This window comes from Grampus griseus (genome assembly GCF_964374135.1).
Source record: "Grampus griseus genome assembly, chromosome: 5".
NCBI lineage: Eukaryota > Metazoa > Chordata > Mammalia > Artiodactyla > Delphinidae > Grampus > Grampus griseus.
The window spans coordinates 36,918,751-36,940,015 of NC_138998.1; the positions used below are offsets into that span (position 1 = coordinate 36,918,751).

Consider the following 21,265-nt stretch of genomic DNA (forward strand, 5'->3'; position numbering starts at 1 on the left):
CCTAGTTGTACCACTTAGTAGCTGTGTGACCTTGGAAAAAGTACTTAACCTCTCTCTGTGTTTCAGTTTCTTGATCTGTAAAATGGACTCAATAATGGTGAGAAAAATGCATGTAAGACTTAGCACATAGTTAGTATGATAAATGCCAGCAATTATAATTTTAAGACCTTTACACTATGCTAGCATTTAGTTTCCTCTGACTTCACACCCAACTGGAAAAAAAAATATTTTTCTGAATACCAAATAGTAAACTTCTGTGCATTTCTGTGTGTTGATGGTAGAGTTGATGGGAAGATGACTGGGAGTTGGTGGGGTGATGTGACTTTTACCCAAGGAGGAGAATGTCCTTAAAGTGACCATGGAAGCCAGTTGATTTGCTGTCAATTTCTGGAGTCCCACAGTTTAGTTTACACATTATTAAGAAGGATTTATATTTCAGGATGACTTTCCTGATGTCTAACTGAAATGTTCTAATGGCCTCATTGAAAATATTGGAACAACAAATATTTGAGAACATTGTACCATTTGCCAATACCTTAAAAAAAAAAAACCCAAATGCAATTTCTTCAGCCTTTTGTCCTAGGCACCAATCCTATCTCTTTAGATCCCTCCTCCCTGAGGCTGACAGGGCATCTGGGCCTTGCAGGAGCGCTCACCAAACCAGAGCAGTAACAGGACTTGGGCACAGTACATCAGGAGCAAAGACAGGGAAGCAGACTCTGATGTATACACGGTGACTTCTCTCAAAGAGGAAAGAAGCACCAACCTCCATTCACCAGACCCAGAATGCAATGGGTATGGTATAGTGATGTACTTGATATTATTAACACATAATCACAATTTTGAAACATTTTAATATTCAAGATGTATTTGACTTTTCCATTTCTAAGTATTATTCATTCATTGACTCACTCAACAGGTATTTATTGCATGCTAAAAACATACAAGGAAGTATGTTAGATGTTTCCATATATGTCTTCTGGCCCTAACTGGATTATGAATCCTTTCAGAGCAGAGATATTGTACCTTATTCATATTTTATCCCACGGCTCAGCCTGGAGAAGACATTCAAACAAAACAACAAACGTGCATTTCATAAATGAAAAATGGGACCCAAGTACTATGCTAGCTGTGCATAACCAAATAACAAAATATTTATTCCTTGGAAAAAAAAATTTTTTTTCCCAATATTTATGTCTTGATCACCTTTAAACTTACAATTTAAGTATAACATGAATGCAAATATCGTCCCTATGAATAATATATGTGTCAGCAGTATTATGTTAGACCTTTCACTTAAATATATAATTTATATGCTATATAAAAATAAGAAAATTAGATCAACAACCTATATAAACTTTTCAGGGAGTCAAGAGTTTTTGGTGAAAATAATAATTTAAAATAGGATTTCTCTCAGATTCAAATCCCCTTTCATGGAGCAAAAGGAAATGAGAAAAGAAACCTAAGCACACTAAGTTTTCGGCACCAAACATTTTGATTCAGAATGTTCTGCTATAAAATATTTGGCCTTGTTTGAATTTTTATTGCTATATGTTCTCAGTCTATATTTAACTGTGAGAAACACAAATAAGAACGAGTGAATGTGCAAAATGTTCTTTTCAAGTGCATGGCAGTGAATTTGAGAAAACATATATTAAAGGAGCACTTTGTGGTTTTAACTTGCAGGCCCTTTCCTGAGCCTCCCTTGGCCAGATACGATTCAATGTTTATTGAACTAAGGTAAGGACTCAGCTTACTTGGAATGAAATTCTTAAGGGCCCCTCAGAGCCACCTCAGATAAGCACCTTACTTCGCCACGATCTCAAATAAGGTTTCTTTTATGCTTTGTCTTTTTCACAGGTGAAATAAGGTCTAATTAGAAAGTTTCATAATGGAGACATTCAGTTCCTCAATTCCTTCTTTGCTCAAATTAACTTTTTAAAAATTGGGGCGTTCATTCTGGCATCAGCTCAAACTTGGTCTGTAATCATCCAGCAATGTGTGCCTCGCGAAGGCTGCTATCCTTAATGCCAGCTTCTTCCACCCATACCATCTCTGTGGGGTAATACATTTTAGTTGGTGCCTCTCTGAGAGACCCTCACATTTCCATCTGGCCAAATGAACACATTTTTTTCCCGATTCAGTCTCAACTTCTTGGCTGCGCAAGAGGATAGACTTGCCACAATGGATGATCTTTAAGATGCACAAAATCCCCCAATTCAAGGAATGGGTACAGGTGGTATAATCAACGGCTCTCTAGAGGATGGTTCATCTACAAAGTGGTTTGTGTTCAACAGTGTTTTAATACCGTTCTCTTGGTCTAAACTGCAGTTCCTGAGCAGTGTCAGTGTTGAGAGCTCTATGCCTTCTAAGAGGGCACATGGGTGATAAAGTATTCTGTTTCCAAGGACAGCATAACTTTGTGAAGATTAGACTTTTTATCAACCTATTTCCACTGGTCAGACTGGGGCAAGCGTAACTGGGAGGGAGCATGGAGAGTTGGTTAAGAGCATGGGCTCTGGAGTCAGATTGAGTTCAAATCCAGACGCTGTTAACTTATTACCTGTGTGACCTCAGGCAGTTCCCAAATCCCTCTGTGCCTCAGTTGCCCCATCAGTAAAATGGAGATAATATTAGTACTAGCCTTATGAGATTACTGTGAAGGTTAATGAGATACTGACATGTTTAACATAGAGCTTGGCTCAGATTCACCAACAATGATTATTTTTTAGGCAAGGTCAGTAGACCAAGTTCCTTGGGCAGCAGAAAGGAAGGGAAGGGTAAATAACCAGCTATGAAGCTATTTCTCAAATAATTCCTTACTCTTTAAATGTCTCACTTTTCACCCAGTTCAATCATCAAGCACAAATGTAAGGGAGGACTATGAGATGAGGAGGCCTGTGCAACCATTCACTCATTTAGTGTGGTCTCGTTTCCTTGGGCTTCTTGACAGGATGCTTGTTTTTCTCTAACCCTCAGGGTCATCGGGGTTGAAATGAAGAATGTTTTCAGGGCAAAATGGCCAGTACCACTTTCTTGATAGCCATATAATTGTAGGCATTGTTTCTCTTGCTCATTTCTCGTTTATGTTTCTCTCCCTTTCAACATCCTCCCTTTTTCTCACTCCCACTTTGGTGAGATACCTTTCTCAGCAAGAAGCAGAGGCAGTCAGGCCCACCTCTGTGCATTATGCCAACTTAGGATGTTTATGCAAGAAGAAAGCCAACCAGAACGGTGGGGATCATGCATCCCTGTAAATCCCAGGGGCACAAGTGATTCTCAGCAGCCAGGGGAGGGAGGCTCTTACCAGTTGCTTTCTCAGGGTTGTTGCACATGAAGCATTGCCACGCTCCTGCTGCTTCGCTGAAGCCAAAGACGTCAAAGAACCTCACTTCTTCCAGATGCAGCTGTACCTGGTCCAGATCCTGTTTCAGGAACACAAAGCACAAAGAACATAAGTGGGTCTGCCTGCCGCATAGCATTCTGAGAGGGGGAAAATGGGATATGGAAGCAGGACGTCCAGGGCTCAAATTCACTGCCAGGCACAAGGAGGGGGCATTGAGCCAACCTCTCTTGGCCCATTTTGGAACACAGCAGCAAGTTCAAACTCTCCCAGGGCAGTGCTCTTAAATGCGGAAGGCAGCGAGCATGGGCCCCAGGGCTGGGCGTCAGGCTGTGGGGAAGTGAAGTGGCCCAGAATTTTCTTACATCTAACAGCAGCTCCAGAATTTCTAAAAAGTTGGGGTATCCAAGTGGCAGTGTGGTTGAAAGGAATGCTTCTGGGGGACTTGTCTTTTATTTACACTTTACATAACATTGAGGATCAATTATTCATACCAAAAAATTATTTTTATTAGGTTGGCTTCACAGGGGGCTGATAGAAAATGTGTGAGAGGGTTTAATCCCTCAGCCCTTGGCTCCAGCCCTGTTCTAGTTTCATGCTTATCTTAAAAGTGGATGCAAATTTTGCATGCTAGTCCATTATATGGCTGCATTGGTTTTAATGGAAAATAATGCCTTAAATTACTTATCAGTAAATTAATTATCTTTTCCCCTCTAAATGGTTGAGTAGAATTGACACACCAAGAAGACCGCCCCTGTTTTATGTGCCCTGTGGCAACCTGCCAATGTGTTCCTGTTTAAGAGGCAGAGAAGGGAGGTTCCATTACACTGTAAATGGATGGAAAACTATTAGCTTAACCAAATTAAATAGCTCTACTATCCTCCTGAGGCTTTCCTATTATGTAAATGACTTATAGCCTCTGCTACAGAGTGGTCAGAATTGCACTCTTAAAAAGTTGCTTTCCTAGCAGGGATTTAATGTCTTTTCTAGCCTTGCACGTGCCCAGCTGATTTCTCTGTTTGTCGTCTATTGAGCTGTGATTTTATTTCCTTTCCTCTGGTCCACACACTCATCTTCTACCCATAGTAATGGCTCTTAGTATGCCAAGAGCCAAGGGATGGAGGCATTGTTAGCCCTGCTTACAGTGGATCTAAAATAGAGAATGATCAGTGGCTACCCAGATCCTACCTCAAAGTTCCCTGGGTCTGCCTTTCTTGACACAGGTGAGAAGTATGCTAAACTCTAAGCTCCTTGAGAGCAGAAACATATCTACTGCGTCCACAAGTTATAACCCCAGAATCTAGTCCAACATCAAGAATGGATGAATATCATTGGTTTGCAGGACCAGTGCAAAGTTTTCCAATGAACTATACGAACAGTATTATGAAAATTTAAAGTGAATTCTTTTTCAGGAACATTTACACTCACTGGAACAAAAACCCAATGAAGGCAGGGACTTTGTTTTATTGGCTGCTCTAATGTCAGCACTAAAAATAAGCAAGCATTAAATAAATATCTGTGGGATAAAGAAAGGCATAAACTGGGACTAGAAATGAATTCTTTTTAGCATCCTTTATTAAGACTGTTACGGCTTGTGTTCTGGGATTGGACATTTTGGAGGCTCAAAATGCTGAATACAGTGTTTTGAGCTGCTAACATTTAATACCATCTTTTAGGCATTCCAATAGGCACTGTTTATAAAGAAATGTTGTTTTAGCAAAAGTGAGGCTGAATGTGTTCAATGAAAAGAAGATGTTTTAAAAAAGCACGTTTCCAAGATAAAGACTGAAGAAGCACCTGGGAGTTTTGCAGGTTTCAAAGGACGAAATCCATATTAAAATTTATGGGGAAAAAGCAGATGTTCATAAATATCAGTTTCAAAACTGCTAAGTCTCTGAAGTCTATACTTGGCCATTGACATGCAGATCACTTCTCTATTTCCCACACAATTAAGGATCAATTTATCATTCACCACAAACACTGCTAGCAAACAAAGTACTTAAAATAATACTTAAGGGTTCCTTTATTTTTCCTGTTCTGAGACCAGAAGTGTCCCAGGTTGTTGCTCATAATCCACGTGTCTTGGCAAAAAGTTACTTTGAAAGTTTAAGACAGATGGCAAGCGAGATCCCAGTGTTCAAGTTCTCAAGTCAAAAGCAGACTTACTTCTTCAGAGGATTTAGGTGTCGTGCAAAGGGGACTGAGTGAGGAAGTAGATGGTAATTCTATGAACTGTTGAAGTTGGCAGTAACAGTCAACTTTGAATAGAGAGACAAATGAGACACAGGTAGTTCCAAACACTGGTGGAAAATCAAAGCAAAATAAATCACGAAACAAGCAAACACAAACCATCAACTCGTGATACCTAAACTTTTGGAATTTTGACTTCTTCAATGTGCTTGAGGTCATTATTTCTCTTTCCTACTCATCTTCTTTACCCTCCTGGGTCCTGTAGCTTCTCTAGGCCTTGCCCAGGAATTGCTGTATGGCTTTTTTTTTTTTTTTTAAGGCAAGAGAACTAAAATTGATTTGGTTAGAGAATTACAAACTTCCTTTAAGACAACTAGGCTCCAGAAGAGTAATAAAAATAATTTAGATCTAAGTAGGGTCACTCATTGAGTGTTTCTGTTCAATGGCATTGTGGTGGACAGACCCTAGGGTGACCTTTTAATAATTCCCACCTCCTGGTGTTTACCCTTTTGTATAATCCCTTTCTCTTAAGTGTGGGAGGGACCTGAGACTTGCTTTTAACCAAGAATATGGCAAAGGTGATAGAATATTAATCTCGCGATTGTATTATTATGTATCTCCTCCCTCCACCCCCAACATACACACACACACAAAGCCCATCTAGCCAGCAGATGCATAGGGAAACTCTCCTGCTGGCCTTGAAGAAGCAAGCTGCCACACTGTAAACTGCCTATGGAGAGGGCCACATGGCTGGGAACTGGGGGTGGCCTCTAGGACCTAGAGGCCACCTTCAGCCAGTAATAGATCCAGCCCTTCAGTCCTACAACAACCCCTCCACCCTGCCAAATTTCTGCCAGCACCCTGAGCAAGTCTGAAAGCTGACCCTTTCCATTGGAACCTCCAAATGAGAATACAGCTCAGCCAAGACCTTGACTGCAGCCTTGTGAGACCCTGAGCAGAGAACCCGGCTACGTCACAAGCAAATTCCTGACTCAAGGAAACTGTGAGGTAACAAATGCATGCTGTTTTAAGCTGCTAGGTTTGCGGTGATTTGTTATGCAGTTTTAGGCATCAATACTGAGACTGCGCTCTGAAGGAGAAGAGGAGGGGGACACTGCTGGCCAATTTTCAATGAAAATGATGCTTCTACTTAGAGGGGTCACATTCTTTCAAGTACACACCAAATCAGGCCTCAATAAAACCCAAAGAATATTGAAGTCCGTATTATTTCTGTTGACTTAAAGAAAAAAGATACACAATCATAGTAAGCATGCACTAAGAAGGATTTTCCTGATAAACACCATCTAATTCAAAAGGGGTAAAGGCCCTTGGAGGGGGAAAATGATGTTTTTAAAACAGCTGATTAAGTAAATGTTTGTCCAGTTTTAGAAAAAAAAGTCATTAATGGGAGTAGGAATTTGGAAAACTATATAAAAAGTCTCTTGCAAAGCCTAAGGGAAAAATATGCCAGGCAGCTTGGAAAGACGAGAGAATATTTACAACATTGTTTTGATGACAATGACAGCATGAGTCAATGCTATCGATTCTGTAAAAGTCCAAAGTGGATCTTATAACATGGTCTATGTACTGTGAGAAGGTATTGGGAAACAATTTTCCAGAAATCAGTGAAAGGATACATCTGGAAGAACTTTGGGTTCTGGCACATTTAAATTCTGTTCTAACTCTATTTTTGCACAGATAATGAAACGTAGGATTGCCTCACACGCTCTATGTGCCTATGGTTAATAGGATCAACTCTCGGCACATACTTCAAGCATGTTTTAAGAAATGTAAACAAGAGTTATTTTTTAAACAATCTTAAATATTTTCACATAATAGTAACACTTTACGTCTTTATGGTTACTTCTAGTGCACATGTTCTAACTGTATGGAGTTCAGGGTGTGAAATAAACTTATTGAGGGAAGAAAATTAATGATTCTCCTCTATATTGTTCATCTTTATATTACTCATGTTGTCCTACATTTTGTAGTCATACTGCCTTGTAAGAAACACTGTATGTTGAATGAATAAACTAACAAAAGAGACACTAAAGAATATTTATGCTCTAATTTTAAAATTTTATTTCAATTTCTGAGAAATATCACTGTTGAGTTTAATTCATATCACTTAGAATTAAGAGCACCTGGCGTCAGGAACCAAAGACAAATAGATGGAGACACAGTCCTGTATTCCAAGGACATGAGAAGGCAATCCACTGGGTCCACAGTATTTCTCACAGAAGGAAATTAGAACACACCTTTATTTGTGTTTGGCTGTGGTTATTATTAACCTTCTTCTGATGTGACTTCTTTGGCTCTCAACTGGATTAAAGTTCCATAACAATTTCTATATTATTTTGTAGCTTATTCCTATATTATTTTGTAGCTTCTGAAATTAATTAGCATAGCACTCTGCCCATAGGAGCTGTTCAACGAATTTTTCTAAATTTTTGCTAATTGAGCCACATTTATATCAGCAGTGGCATTTAGGTTTTCAATTTTCATGTCTATTCAGTTATGACTATTAAGCTCTTTTAGAACATATTTACTTTAAAAAAATACCTGTGTCTCTATGTATATTACAGGAATTCATTTTATTTAACTTTATAAAACAAGTTTTTAGAATAAAATGTAGTAATTCAAGAAGAATGTTTGCCTGAATCCATCAACATAGCATGTTGACTGCTTGTTTTCAAGACCCTCAGCTTTTCCAGATCTCCAGTTCTCAGGAGGTATTGGCATCAGGAATCCTGGGGAAATCTGTTACAAACATCATATACAGGTCTGCCTCTGGAAGCCTAACCCAATAAGTCCATGTTTGGGCCTGGTAATCTGCATTTCTAAACAAGCTCCCCAAGTTATTCTGGCATGCACTGACTGGGAAATTAATTCTACACCCTTGGGAACAGAGGTGGGGATGGCTGATCTGTCTCCATTAATTGGTATTTGAGGAATTTGTCAATCCTCATGTGCATATGTTCATACTTTTCCACAATAGTTTGGTTTCATATGACAAAATACATAATCTGGTTGCAAGAGCAAAAATTCCACTCTTGATAATCAGAGATGTTTTTATTCCAAATTTTGCAATACAGAAGGAAGAGTTGAGGCATGAATACTGAACTTGTTGGGACTTATCTGAAACTTGGCAGGAGGTTGGGATGTGTGAGGAGGGAAGTGGGCAACAGCTGGGAGACAGATTCTGAGCAGAGGTGGCAAGGGTGCTGACCTGGAAGAACTCACAGTGTGCTCCAGTATTCAACATGGATGTCGTACATGTGCTACATTCCATTGTCTCTCCTTTTTCCATCCCAGATTAGGAAAAGAACCCTAACTACACATGAGGTCAAAGTGGCAAGCTTTTTACTATCACTACAGATCATGAAATAGACTTGACCTTCTTCCTATCTTTTGAATCCCAGTGTGTTGAGAAGAACTGAATTGCTTCCTGGCAAGTCATGACAATTCTATGGTTCTGGCTCCAAGTGGCTGGAAGAAGGCACCCATGTTTGATTTATTTCAGAGAGATGTTTTGAAGAATTCTTTCATTCAAGGACCAATAAATATGATAGAATATTTGATTTGATTCAAAAAGCCAAATTTTCACACTCACCTAAGGACCAAAAAAAAGTGATATTTTTGATTACAGAATGTTGGCAGTAAGCATGACAAGAGTTTAAATAAAGTAGTTTATGGAAAAGTTAATATAAGCATATATGCATTGAGTCAAAATAAAGGTGGCAAATTGGGTGAAGCTTCATAAATGTTTGATAAACCCATAATTAATTTCTTGAAGGATCCAATTTGTTTTATTTTTTTCCCTGGTGGTTAATTTAATTTATTTAAATTAATTTTTCTTGGAGTATAGTTGATTTACAATGCTGTGTTAGTTTCTGCTGTATCAATTTCTTTCAAATGTTAGCCCATTAAAACCAGCAAAGTATTTTTTATCAGAGTGGAAGCAAGGGCAAAAGACTACCAATGTTCAAATGTCATGAAAATGTTGGCATTTCTACAGGGTGTCAGCAGTAAATGTAATCACCAGAACTACTGGCAATGAAAGCCTGCATTCCCATGGGATCTCCTTTCATATTGGAAAACAAAGAATTGCAGTGATTTTTTTTTTTTCTAATCAGTGGTTGCCACCTGCATTTAACAACTACGTATTGAGCATCTAGTACTAGTATGTATTACTATGTGTACTAGACCATAGAGGTGCTGATGTGGAAAAAGCTCATTCGAGAGGCTTTCTTTTTCTTCATTTGGAATCCATTAGTGAGATAATCATACGCCTCAGCTCTGTACGTTATTTTGTTGGGGGTGAGGTCCTTCTCTTGCTGTCTTAATTTTCTTCCTTTATCCCTGATACTGCTCTCATTCTCAGACTCTCCTCCCATCTCCCCTTTATATAAGTTCTCACTCTTTGGGGTTTGATATGTCTTTGAACAGATATGTATTCCTGAAAAACATGTAGCAATGCTTAGGGTATTTGTCATTTTCATAAATACATTATATCATAGACCACATTCTATTTCTCGCTTGTTTCACTCAAGATCTCTACAAGGTTTTGTATGTGTATTTAGTTTGTTGCCTCTACTGCTGTAATGTGATTTACTAGTGCATTTTCACCACCCACCACATTTTATCTAACCATTCTCCTAAGTATGGGCATCAAGGGTGCCTCCACCTTTGCACCTAGACGGACCATGCAACAATGAATATTCTCATCATACATGTCCCCTTGTGGACATGAGCAAGAATTCTTTTGGGATAATCATTCAGGAGTGAAACTGCTGGATCATAGGGTATGTATAAGAATATAGAGAAAATATTTTTATGGTTTTGCAGAGTTTGGGCTTTCTGAGCAAATTTTACTGAAACTTGGGACCTGGGCTAAAAGAAAAAGCTTTAGAAGTGAATTCATAACTAATCAGAAAGTGAGAGACCACCTAGAGAGATTTATCTTCCCAGAAGTATGTGTTCACATTTCAAGGTGGGGATGAGACCCAGGATTTGGAGACATCCCTGGGTTATCAAGCTGGAGACACTAGTCTTGTCCTCTCCATGGAGCGATTTATCTGCATCCAAAAGGTAAGAGTAAGAACCCAGCATCCTTCCCAAGGAGCAAAGATTTTTCTCCCCTTCTTTCAGATGAATGGGGGCGTTGTCCCTCCCCTATGTAAATATCCAGATTCATGTTTTCATGGTTCCTTACCTATAATGCAGACCTTGGTATGTGTAGGATGACATGTGGTTCTCATCGTGTTGCCTGAGGGTAAACAACTGAGGCAAAGGGGAAGCGGTGAGGTTATCCGTTGTAAACAATAATAATCTGCTCTGCTCCAGAAACCTTGTTTGCATGACACATTAAAAAATTTAACATTATGCGTATCTTTAACTTCTCTAGGTTCTGATAAATTGCTTTTCAGGATGGCTGTCCAATTTACATTCCCACCAGCACAGCATGAGGAATTCCTTTTCCACATCACAATAAGGGACTTTCTAGACTCTGAAGTTTCTCGAGGAATTTCTATCCAACAACCATTTCTAATGCCTGAAACAGGCCATGCTTTTGGCGACCACAGTCACCGTGGTTTGCTTGCATCAGGGGCTGGCAACAGTCTCCAGTGACTTCTAAAACCACTGCTTCTTAAACCATGGGGAAAATCAACCACACTTCTGTAGAAAACACTGTATTTTTCTCTACCTTTACTGCCTTTTGCTGTCATCAGAAGCATTCCAGGTTCTGGGCATCAGACCACCCTTTTTGGGTACAATTATTTTAATACACTAGGGCATATCAACATTTGGCCAGGGTCTAGTTTTATTTTAAGAATGATCATTCTGTCGACTTGTTTACTACTTGGAATAGTGATCAAAGGGATAAAACTGACTCTTATCATGGACTTAAGGAGAAGGCATTGTTTCCCATGATATGGGAATTTCAAATGTCTCCGTTTAGTCTTTCAACAGAGCACAGTGCTAAGCACTGGTGAACCAGTAGAGATCAAGGCAGATGGGATAAGATGAACTACTCCTCAGTAGAGAAAGGGATGAAGCAAACTCTGGTCTATTTACCCAATGGAAAATTCCACATGAGCTAGATCTACATGTATGAACAGACATATTTTTAAAACACAGAAAGCATATTACAAAAGATGTATGCAATACAGTAACACATATGTAAAATTTTAAAACAATGGTACAAAACATTCATGGAAATAATACACACCGACCTCAGGAGAGTATTTGCAACAGTTTCTTTCTTTTTGTAAAGGAAAATATTTGAAGTAAATATGGAAGAAATGTAAACCCCTCTTCTATCTTGTGGTGGGAATGGATGTCATCTTTCTGCACTTTCCTGAATTTGTCAGTTATTTCATAATCAAAAATAAATAAAAGTGAGGCAGAGAACACAGTTCAGTGAAGCAAAGAGACTGGCAGGGGTTAGAATCTGTGAGGAACAAAGGTTCTACATGTGGGGAGGATTCCTTGGTGCCCTTCAAATCCCTTGTAGAGGGATCTCCTCATTTTGCCTGTGTGAGGCTGGCTCAGTGGTGATGGTCGTTAAAGGAACATTTATTTCTCTTGATTTTTGCATTTATTCTTGTTGGGTGGCTCCATATGAAAGCTTCTTTTACTCTAGCTCTTCAAACTCAGAGACAAAGACATGAAATGCAAAGTGTTTGAAATATGTTCTACTGTTTTGTTTTAGAAAACAAACCAAACCTAAAGAACACTGGCACCCAGTTCTACGGTAGGGAAGTGTTACAGAATGGGTTAGATGACACAAGTGATACTTAGAAATAAGGTTCTTCTCTGCACAGTGGGATGGTATAAAGAATGTAGGTTTGGGAGCCAGAAGATCTGAGTTTGAGCCCCGCTACTGTCATTCACTAGCAGTTCTTGGGAAATATCTTAATTTCTCGGGGCTTTCAATGTACTTCTCAATCTGCACAATGACTGTGATCCCTAAGCTGCCTCCTTCAGAGAGCTGTTGCCACAAATCAATTCACGGATAACTATGCTACTTTGTAAACTGTAGAGAAGTAATACAAAGTAGTGATAATTATGATGATATGAACGAAGTAAGATAAGACACTCCTTTTTATGCGTATAAAATATACAGTGTTTTTGTCTCATCTAGATAAATATATGTAAATCTTTCTGAAATGAATGACTTGTTTAAGAAACACTGATATCAGGCGTCTGAGAAACATATTTCATTTTCTAAAGGCAAGTAACATATTTATCTGCCTGTTTTCGTTAGTTTGTTGTCAAACCTACGAATATTGGGTATAATGAGATGCAAACATAGAAGGATGTAATGCAACGTGAACACTTGAAAGGGTGGTAATGACGTGTGCATGTCCGATGGGGCCACAATGAGATGAGCAAATAGAAATGCACATAGAAATGTGCCTGGGCAGTGGGGTAATGAGATGCATAAATGGTTGGATGTAATGATAAAGGCATTTGTGGGGGACGTAATATGATTTATAAATGGAAACATTAAATAGGGAGGGTGGAAAGGGCAGGTTGTGATAAGCAGCAGAGTGAAAGAATGCAGTGCTGTGTATGAATGGGGGAGCTAATAATATGTGCATGACGAGGGTGTAATGAGATACAAATGGAATGGCATAATGAGGTTCACAGATGGAGGGATGTAATGAGCTGTGCAGAAAGGAGGGAATAATGACAAGCATAAAAGGAAGGATTTAATACTATGAATAAAGAAATGGGTGTAAGAAGATGTGAGGACTGAAAGGAGGAGCAGAACAAAAAAGGGAACCTTGGTGAAGGGATGGGAAATAACAAGGTGGCAAACGGAGCACTCTAATGAGATGCTGAGATTAAAGGGTGCAGTGAGGTGTGCCCACTTAGAGAATAATTAGACACACACATAGGGTTATAATGAGGTATCTGAGCCCTGCTCAGACACAGACCATAGCACTCAGTTCTTACAAAAGGAGTGAAAATGGAAAAAATTCAAAGCAGGGCCATAAATATATCTAAATGGTTACAAATCCAAAAAGAGAAAATTAAACAGGTGATTTAACCACAGTCTGGAAGTTTATGAAGTAATGGTTTTATAGGTGCTGTTTATGGGGCACTTACTCTGTGCCAGTGCTCTGCTGGGTGCTTAACTAACTAAATGCATCATCTCATTTTCCCTTCCTAGCAGCCCTACGAGGCGAGTGGGTTTCCGTGAGGTTAACCAACTTGAGCAGATTCCCAGAGCGTGTTGGTGGTGGAGATGTGATTCAAGCCAAGTCAGCTGGATTCCAGGTGCCTTTGCCTCTTTTCTGGTGTTTCTGTAAGAGTAGACTGTGGGACATACTGCCTCAGAATCTCCTGGATCGTTTGTCTACGATGCAGATTCCCAGGCCCACCCAAGCAAGTACCCCTTGCAAGATCTGCAGAGGCCCCAGGAATTTGCAGTTAAACAAGCTCTCCAGGGACTCTTGACGTGCTAAGGTCCGAGAATTACTCAGTGAAACCAGCACTGGAGTGACGGTGTTCTAATGCGTCCCATTAGCTCTGGGGAAAGATCACGGAGAAAGGGGCTTACGTGCAGTGTGGGCGGCTGTGATGCCTACAAGTGGGACTGGGCAAGGAATTACCAGACCCTGGAATGAGGCGTCAGATGATACTCTGGACTGTATTTAGCGGAGGACTTAAAAAAATGGCTCCTTCCCCTCAGACTGGTCTTCATTAGGAACCCCAAATTATATTGAAAATAGCATAAAAATTCAAAGATGTACTGAAAATAATTAGACTCTAGGAAATATTTGTTTACTGAATTTAAAAATATGAAGATTACTCCACAGTCTGTGACCTCTAAGGGAAAGAGGGTCATGTGTTCTTAGGACCAAAAGTTTGCCAATCTACATGCAACTTTCAGGGTCCTTAAAAAACAAAAAAAGCCAATAGTGCCACTGATTCTTCTCCTTCTTGATATGTCTAGTATTGAGATATATAAATTGCTATGATTTTTTAGATTAAAAAACCCCAGAATTTATATCTTGAAATGAGTCTTAAACTTGGATGATGACACACGTTTTAGTGACACAGCCTCTGCCTTTTTAGAAGTCTGTTTCGGAATTGTTTTTAGAGTATATTCGTGAGCCACACGTGAAAAAGTTTCATTACTTTAGTGAAGTCCAACTTTTAACTTGGAAACTATTATTCAGGTTTTCAAAAATATATTTATTTGTTTTTGGCTGCATTGGGTCTTTGTTGCTGCGTGCGGGCTTTCTCTAGTTGCGGTGAGCTGGGGCTACTCCTTGTTCCGGTGTGTGGGCTTCTAACTGCGGTCTTGTTGCTGAGCACGGGCTCTAGGTGCACAGGCTTCAGTAGTTGTGGCACAGGGGCTTAGTCGCTCTGCGGCCTGTGGGATCTTCCCGGACCACGGCTCGAACCCGTGTCCCCTGCATTGGCAGGCGGACTCTCAACCACTGCGCCACCAGGGAAGCCCTATTACTCAGTTTGAGTAGTCTCCTTTTATAAGAGACTTAAGCCTGGATACATTTTGGCTATTGTGAAAATAAAGCTCATTCTCAAAAGATGAAAGCTTTGTCATTCATTTTGTTGAGAGGGGTCTTGCACAGGAAGTGCAGGAAAACAATACTAGTTCCGGTTTATTGAGCTCTTACTATGTATGTCCCGGTCACTGTACAGTGATTTTGCATATATTTCCAAATCTCATAACACCCCAGTGAACTGGGTACTAGTGTTTAATGCACTTCGCAGGTAAAGAAGATGAGGCACGGGGGAATTAGATAAAAGAACTGGTAAGTAGTGAAGCCAGGATTCAAACCCAGGTCCTGAGCTTCAAACTACTACGCTTCTACCTTGCTTGAAGAGAGGTGCTGTTTTTGTCTACTAGCTCAGTGCCCAGTGTCTATAGGCATTCATACAATATCCATGACAGCATCAAGGGAAAAAGAATAATATTGTACTCATGCACTGATTATTTAAGAAAAGAATCTAAACCACTATTGAATTAGAACAGACATTTCAGAGGGACTGCATACTTCTGTTCCCCCAGGAATAGAGGTATTTCGTTAACTATTTTCTGAAGGGTTTTTCTTTTTCTTTTTTTAATTTCCTTGACTGATGCAGAACATCTGGCTGACTGTGAAGGAATGTTCACTACAGTAGTAAAATTGACATGCTTCATTATAAGACAGTCTGGCTTGTGAAACATGAAGGAAACACAATACGTGTGATCAGCCAGGATTTAAAATAAACCAAGAAGATATTTATGCCGATTTTAATTTCTTTAAAAAAGCTTATGTACAACATAAGCACAGTATATGTGAATGGTGGTTAGGGGGATATTACTGGTGTGTATTAATTAGCCAAGTAAAAGGGTAATAATTTTCTAGTTTTTAAATAGTGAATGGAACTGTCACTTAGGTTTAATGTGTTTACAAAATCATGTGCAATCACTTAATATAATGAGTTGTATGTACGGAATTGTTTAAATGAGGGGCTCAATTAGATTGTTATAATGTATAGCTGTTAAGGGGAAAAAAGAGTGAATCCAAATGAAGGTAGAGACAGAATTTAGGGAGGCAAAGTTTAGAATCTGGCTGGACTTCCAAACTCAGTGGTCCTAAGACATCAATAAAAGTCATGCTTATAAAAGTTCCAGAGGACGTGTCAGTTCTCAAGGAGTCTGTTCATCTTCAAGCCTGTCCTCTTATGTTCATTGTGGTAATCCCAGATGAACTATTACGTGGCTATGGTGAAAGAATGCAAGTCCACTGATACTAGATAAACTGTGATAAAAATTCATCTTATGCTTAAGCTAATGCTCAAGCATTGAGTATTACCAATACTTAAGCATTGGGAAATGCTTCCCAGCATCGCAAGCCTTATGCACAGAGCACGGTGTAAACGTGGCCGTAGTCACATTTAGCCTCATCTGGCCTCTCAGCTGTTGTCTGTCTGCCTTCACTTTGGTGAGGAGCTCATGGATGAGCTTCTGCCCTTGTTTCCAAGGGGAATGGCAGAACATAGGTTGGTGCTGGGAGAAGTAGAGGGGTCTTGTGAAGAGAAGCTCAGCACAAATCCATTGTCTTCATTCAGAAAATAACTTTGCTTTTTTCTGGGCTCTAAAGACTATCTTTCTGTTTCTCAAGTGGAGTCTCCTAGGTGTAGACTCTTCCTCTTCAGCATAAATCTTTTCTTTGGTCTACATTTTTTTTTTTTTTTTTTTTTTTTTTTGCGGTACGCGGGCCTCTCACTGCTGTGGCCTCTCCCGTTGCGGAGCACAGGATCCAGACGCGCAGGCTCAGCGGCCATGGCTCACGGGCCCAGCCGCTCCGCGGCATCTGGGATCTTCCCGGACCGGGGCACGAACTCCTGTCCCCTGCATCGGCAGGCGGACTCTCAACCACTGCGCCACCAGGGAAGCCCTGGTCTACATCTTTACCCTGTATCTTCTCAAACATAGATCTCCCCTACCTTGAAACTTTTCACGATTTCATTACCACTCAACCAAAAGACAAAAGCCCAAGCCTGGATGAACTCCATTTTAGCCCCTGAACAGCTGATCACTGCTGGAAAAAATCATGTCTGTTTCAGTTTAAATCTGTTATCTCAGAACCCAAATGGATGTTACTTGTTGCCAGACAGTCCTGCCATCTTTCTCTAGCAAATTCATGGATCCTTTCTGTGAGAATTTCATTTCAAACTTTCTCTTTCCTCAAACCTCCTACATTCCATTCCTCCTTCCCTGACTCCACATTCAGCTGACGGCCTCACCTCTTATTTCATTGAAAAAGATGAAAAGCCATAAAAAAGAACTCACTCATCTTCTCACCACCAAATCCACTAATTGACCTGGGCCTGTGTGGAGTCCTTTTTCCTCTCACCTGCTCATCATTCTCGCCCTCTCTATTGCTTTATCCCAACAACTTATAAAGGTGATCTGGGGGCTTCCATTTTCAACCATCTCCACACTTCCTCCATCACCAACCCATTCAGCACCATACTTTTAAAATGGCTCCCTACATGTTCTAAGTCTCCTTCCTCATTCTTTCTTTCTCAGTTCTCCACTGACTCCTGTTTGAACCCTGCTCTTAAAGCTCCAGTAAAACTGCTCTAAGTTGCGAAATTGGATGGATGCTTATCTGTACTTACCTTCCTTGATCTGGTTGCCAAATTCCATCCAATTCCCTTTCCTTTCTTTCTTGGACTCTCTCTTGAGATATGTGACCTCTACTCTTTCCGGGTTTCTTTTGTCTCTCGGCTGTTCTCTGGCCTCAGTCCTGAACAGGGTCCTTTCCCTCTCTGTGCTCTCTTCCCAGATGGCTTTAATCTTCCCATGGCTTTCATCATCTCTGTGCCAACAATGCCCTCATTTATATTTCTGGCCTAAACCATTTCCCGTTTGCCCACTAGACAATTCCACTGGAACATCTCACAGGCATTTTAAACTTAAGATGTTCGAAAGTCTCCCTCACCTTTACACCCCACTCATTTACCTCCAAAATTTATATTGAATGTGTCATTTATTTCTAGCCCTCCAGGACCATCCCAGTTTTAACTACTCTTTTTCTCTCATCTGGATTAGCAATAGTTTCCCTTGTGATTGATCTCCACGATTCTACTTTTGCCCCTTTCTGATCTAGTCTCCACACAGCAGACTGAGTGATCTTTCGAAGACAAGCTGGGTAATGTCTGCTGCTCGAAACTCTTGGGTGGCTTCCCACATACTGCAATAAAATCTCTTTGCCATGGATTAAGAGGCCAGGGGTAAATTCCCCCAGACCCACTCTCAACCCCTTAATCTTCACTCTCCCTTTGTTCACTGGGCTCAACCCTGACCCTTACACTCCTTCCAACACTGTGGAAGGGGAGTGAGTTGACTCCTGCATATGAATGGCCATTCACTGGGATGTAGGAAGAGGAAAATGGAATTTCCACATTCTTTTTCATCTCCTCCTTTACAATTTCTGTTTTTGAATATGTTTTCTAATGGAAATAATGAGTATAATACATGTATATAATTTATAAGTAAATAAATATAAACATGGAGGGTGCTCACTCTAAAAACTTTTCTGATTGGATGTGTGATTTAAATTTGGAGAAGAATGCTCTAATATGCCAAGGTTTTGACTTTCTTTTTAAATTCTTCTTCTTTTGTTTGTTTGTGTGTGTGTGTGTGTTTTTAATCTCAAAGCCTTTATGCAAATAGGCTCCTTTGCCAGGAGAACTTGGACACCAGCTCAGAGAAGACTTCCCTGACCATCCATCAAATGCCCTCGTCCTTCATCTCTTTCTTCAGGCATTTTATGCTTGTACAGCATCTGTCAGTGTGGAATTGTGTATTTATTTACGTGTACATTACTTGTCTCCATGGGGCAGGGTGTGGTTGTTTAAGTTCGGTCTCTGCACAGTACTTGGCACAGAGCAGGCATTTGTAAAAAATATTTTTAACTGAATGAATGAACTTGAGTCATATTTACCATGACTTCGCTGAGATCTTTTGTCTCTTCCATGTTACTGCTCATGTCATTTCTCCGTACATGGAACCACTTTCCTCTTTCTTTTAAAAGCCCAGATCTTGTATTTTAATGTCTACCATTCCCCCCAACTTTGCATCTGCATCCACACTTCGCCCTCAATCTGCCCTCCCAACCCCTTCCTATCATGACTTGCATTCCCATGGAATTTACCCCATAATCAATGGATTTACCACTTGCCCGGCTTCTTTGGATGGATGCTTATTCACACCTTCTTTTTATCTCTTTACCTCACCTTTGCTTCTTAGATATGCCTGTCAGGTTTTCCTGGTTCTGAGCTCATAGCCTGAAAGCCTAAGAGCCCTCCACCCCATCTAGGCTTCTGAAATCTCGAACCTAATTTCCATCTACCCCATTATTATCTAGCTTGCTCCGAAAGGGAGATTCAACACAGCTAACCTCTCTGAGACACCTGGGTTCACACTGTTCTCTTTTGAGGCTGGCCTACCAACACTTGTCACTTATATCACACATGTACACTTGAATTTCCGGTAAGATTTTGAAGTTACATTCTATATATAATAAGCCCACTACTTATTTACTTATTATGTATTTATTTATTCAAGCACTATGTTAACACGGTAACTCAAAACACTAAATCTAAGCCTTTGGGAGCATCAGAAGGTCTCTTTTTGTTCTACCAAGAATTGGAGCTTTAGTTTTATTTATACTTTGACACTACAGCCAGTTACCCTGGGAACTGTCAAGTGTGTTCGTAGCAATGTGGACTGAAAACAAATCTCCAAGTGTTAGCCACATGGGGTACATTTTATTTCAGCAGTAAATTTAAATTTTTCTGGTTTCGTTTCCATAATGGGCATAGCTTCGAGAACTCATTTCTATGGCATATGGAATTTCTCCATGCTTTGGGAACTGGAACATGTGTGTCAATAAAAGAGACCCCTCTCTCACATTCCAGCCCTTCAGCAATCTCTGCATCAGCTTTGTCAACTGTCTGGTCCTCTGATAATCAGAGCACTGCTCCCTCTGAAGGGCTGGGTGCACGTGCCCTGGAATGGAATTATTAATAGTATCTCTAGTTACTCCACAGAGGCCATTCTCTTCATTTCTTAAATAAATCAATGGATTTTCTGCCCTTTTTCTAAAATCCTTATTTTACAGTGAAAATTGGTTATCTGAAAATGGAATTTTCTTTTTTTATTATGTATTTTTAAAATTCATTCCTCTATCTTCAGCATCTAGAAGACTACCTGGCAATTGTAAGCACTCTAATTATTTACTGGAAACATAAATGAACATCTCCTCCTTCCTTAAGATGTTAAAGACCAATATCTTTGACACTGCCAATATGATGCTGCATCACTCATCTCTGCTTAGTAAAATAAAATTTCCCTTATTTAAATAAACTGCTCAGTTACTTACATTTACTTACAAAAAGCAATATAAGTAAAAGTGGTACTTCTGTAATTATATTTTTCCCTTGGTTGTAAAAGAAATAGATACTTAGAGAAAATTTAGAAGATAGCTAATCCCATCAACCAGAGCTAATCATTGCTAACATTTTGGTATATTTCCTTTCGGCTGTCTTAATGGGCAAATCTCAAATAATCTTCTTTATATAAATAATTTTGCATCCCACAATGTGGTATCTGACGTAAGCATTGTTTCATGTCATTAAACATTTTTCATAAACATGATTTTTCATGGTTTCTTAACATTCTTCCCTATAGATGGATGTCTATATATATGTATTACTTTAATTGTCCCATCTTTAGACATATATGTTATGTACATTATTATGATATATCACATATTGTAAATTATTTTATATTAATAATCTAAATTATATATTAGAAAATATTATACTACATTGTGTTATAATGTGTATATATATATTTTTAATAGATCTTTATTGGAGTGTAATCGCTTCACAATACTGTGTTAGCTTCTGTTGCACAACAAAGCAAATCAGCCATATGCATACACATGTCCCCATAACCCCTCCCTCTTGAGTCTCCCTCCCATTGTCCCTATCCCACCCCTCTAGGTCCTTGCAAAGCACGGAGCTGATCTCCCTATGCTATGCTGCTGTTTCCCACCAGCCAACTATTTTACATTCGGTAGTATATATATTTCGATGCTACTCTCACTTTGCCCCAGCTTCCCCCTCCCACCCCAAGCATATGTATATAACACTTTCATTTTCCCACCTTTAGACATTTAGGCTGTTAAC

General features: G+C 39.7%; 1 protein-coding gene across 3 annotated transcripts in view; it reads right to left on the reverse strand.

The window, feature by feature from the left end:
- Window positions 1-21,265, reverse strand: part of VEPH1 (ventricular zone expressed PH domain containing 1) — a gene marked incomplete at its 5' end in the record, with an annotated part of 209,297 nt that overhangs the window by 17,630 nt on the left and 170,402 nt on the right. For all 3 annotated transcript variants that reach the window (XM_082655111.1, XM_082655110.1, XM_082655109.1), the window contains one exon: window positions 3,308-3,425. In XM_082655111.1, coding sequence (XP_082511237.1) covers window positions 3,308-3,425 — 118 coding nt within the window. The remainder of the gene's footprint in view (window positions 1-3,307; window positions 3,426-21,265) is intronic.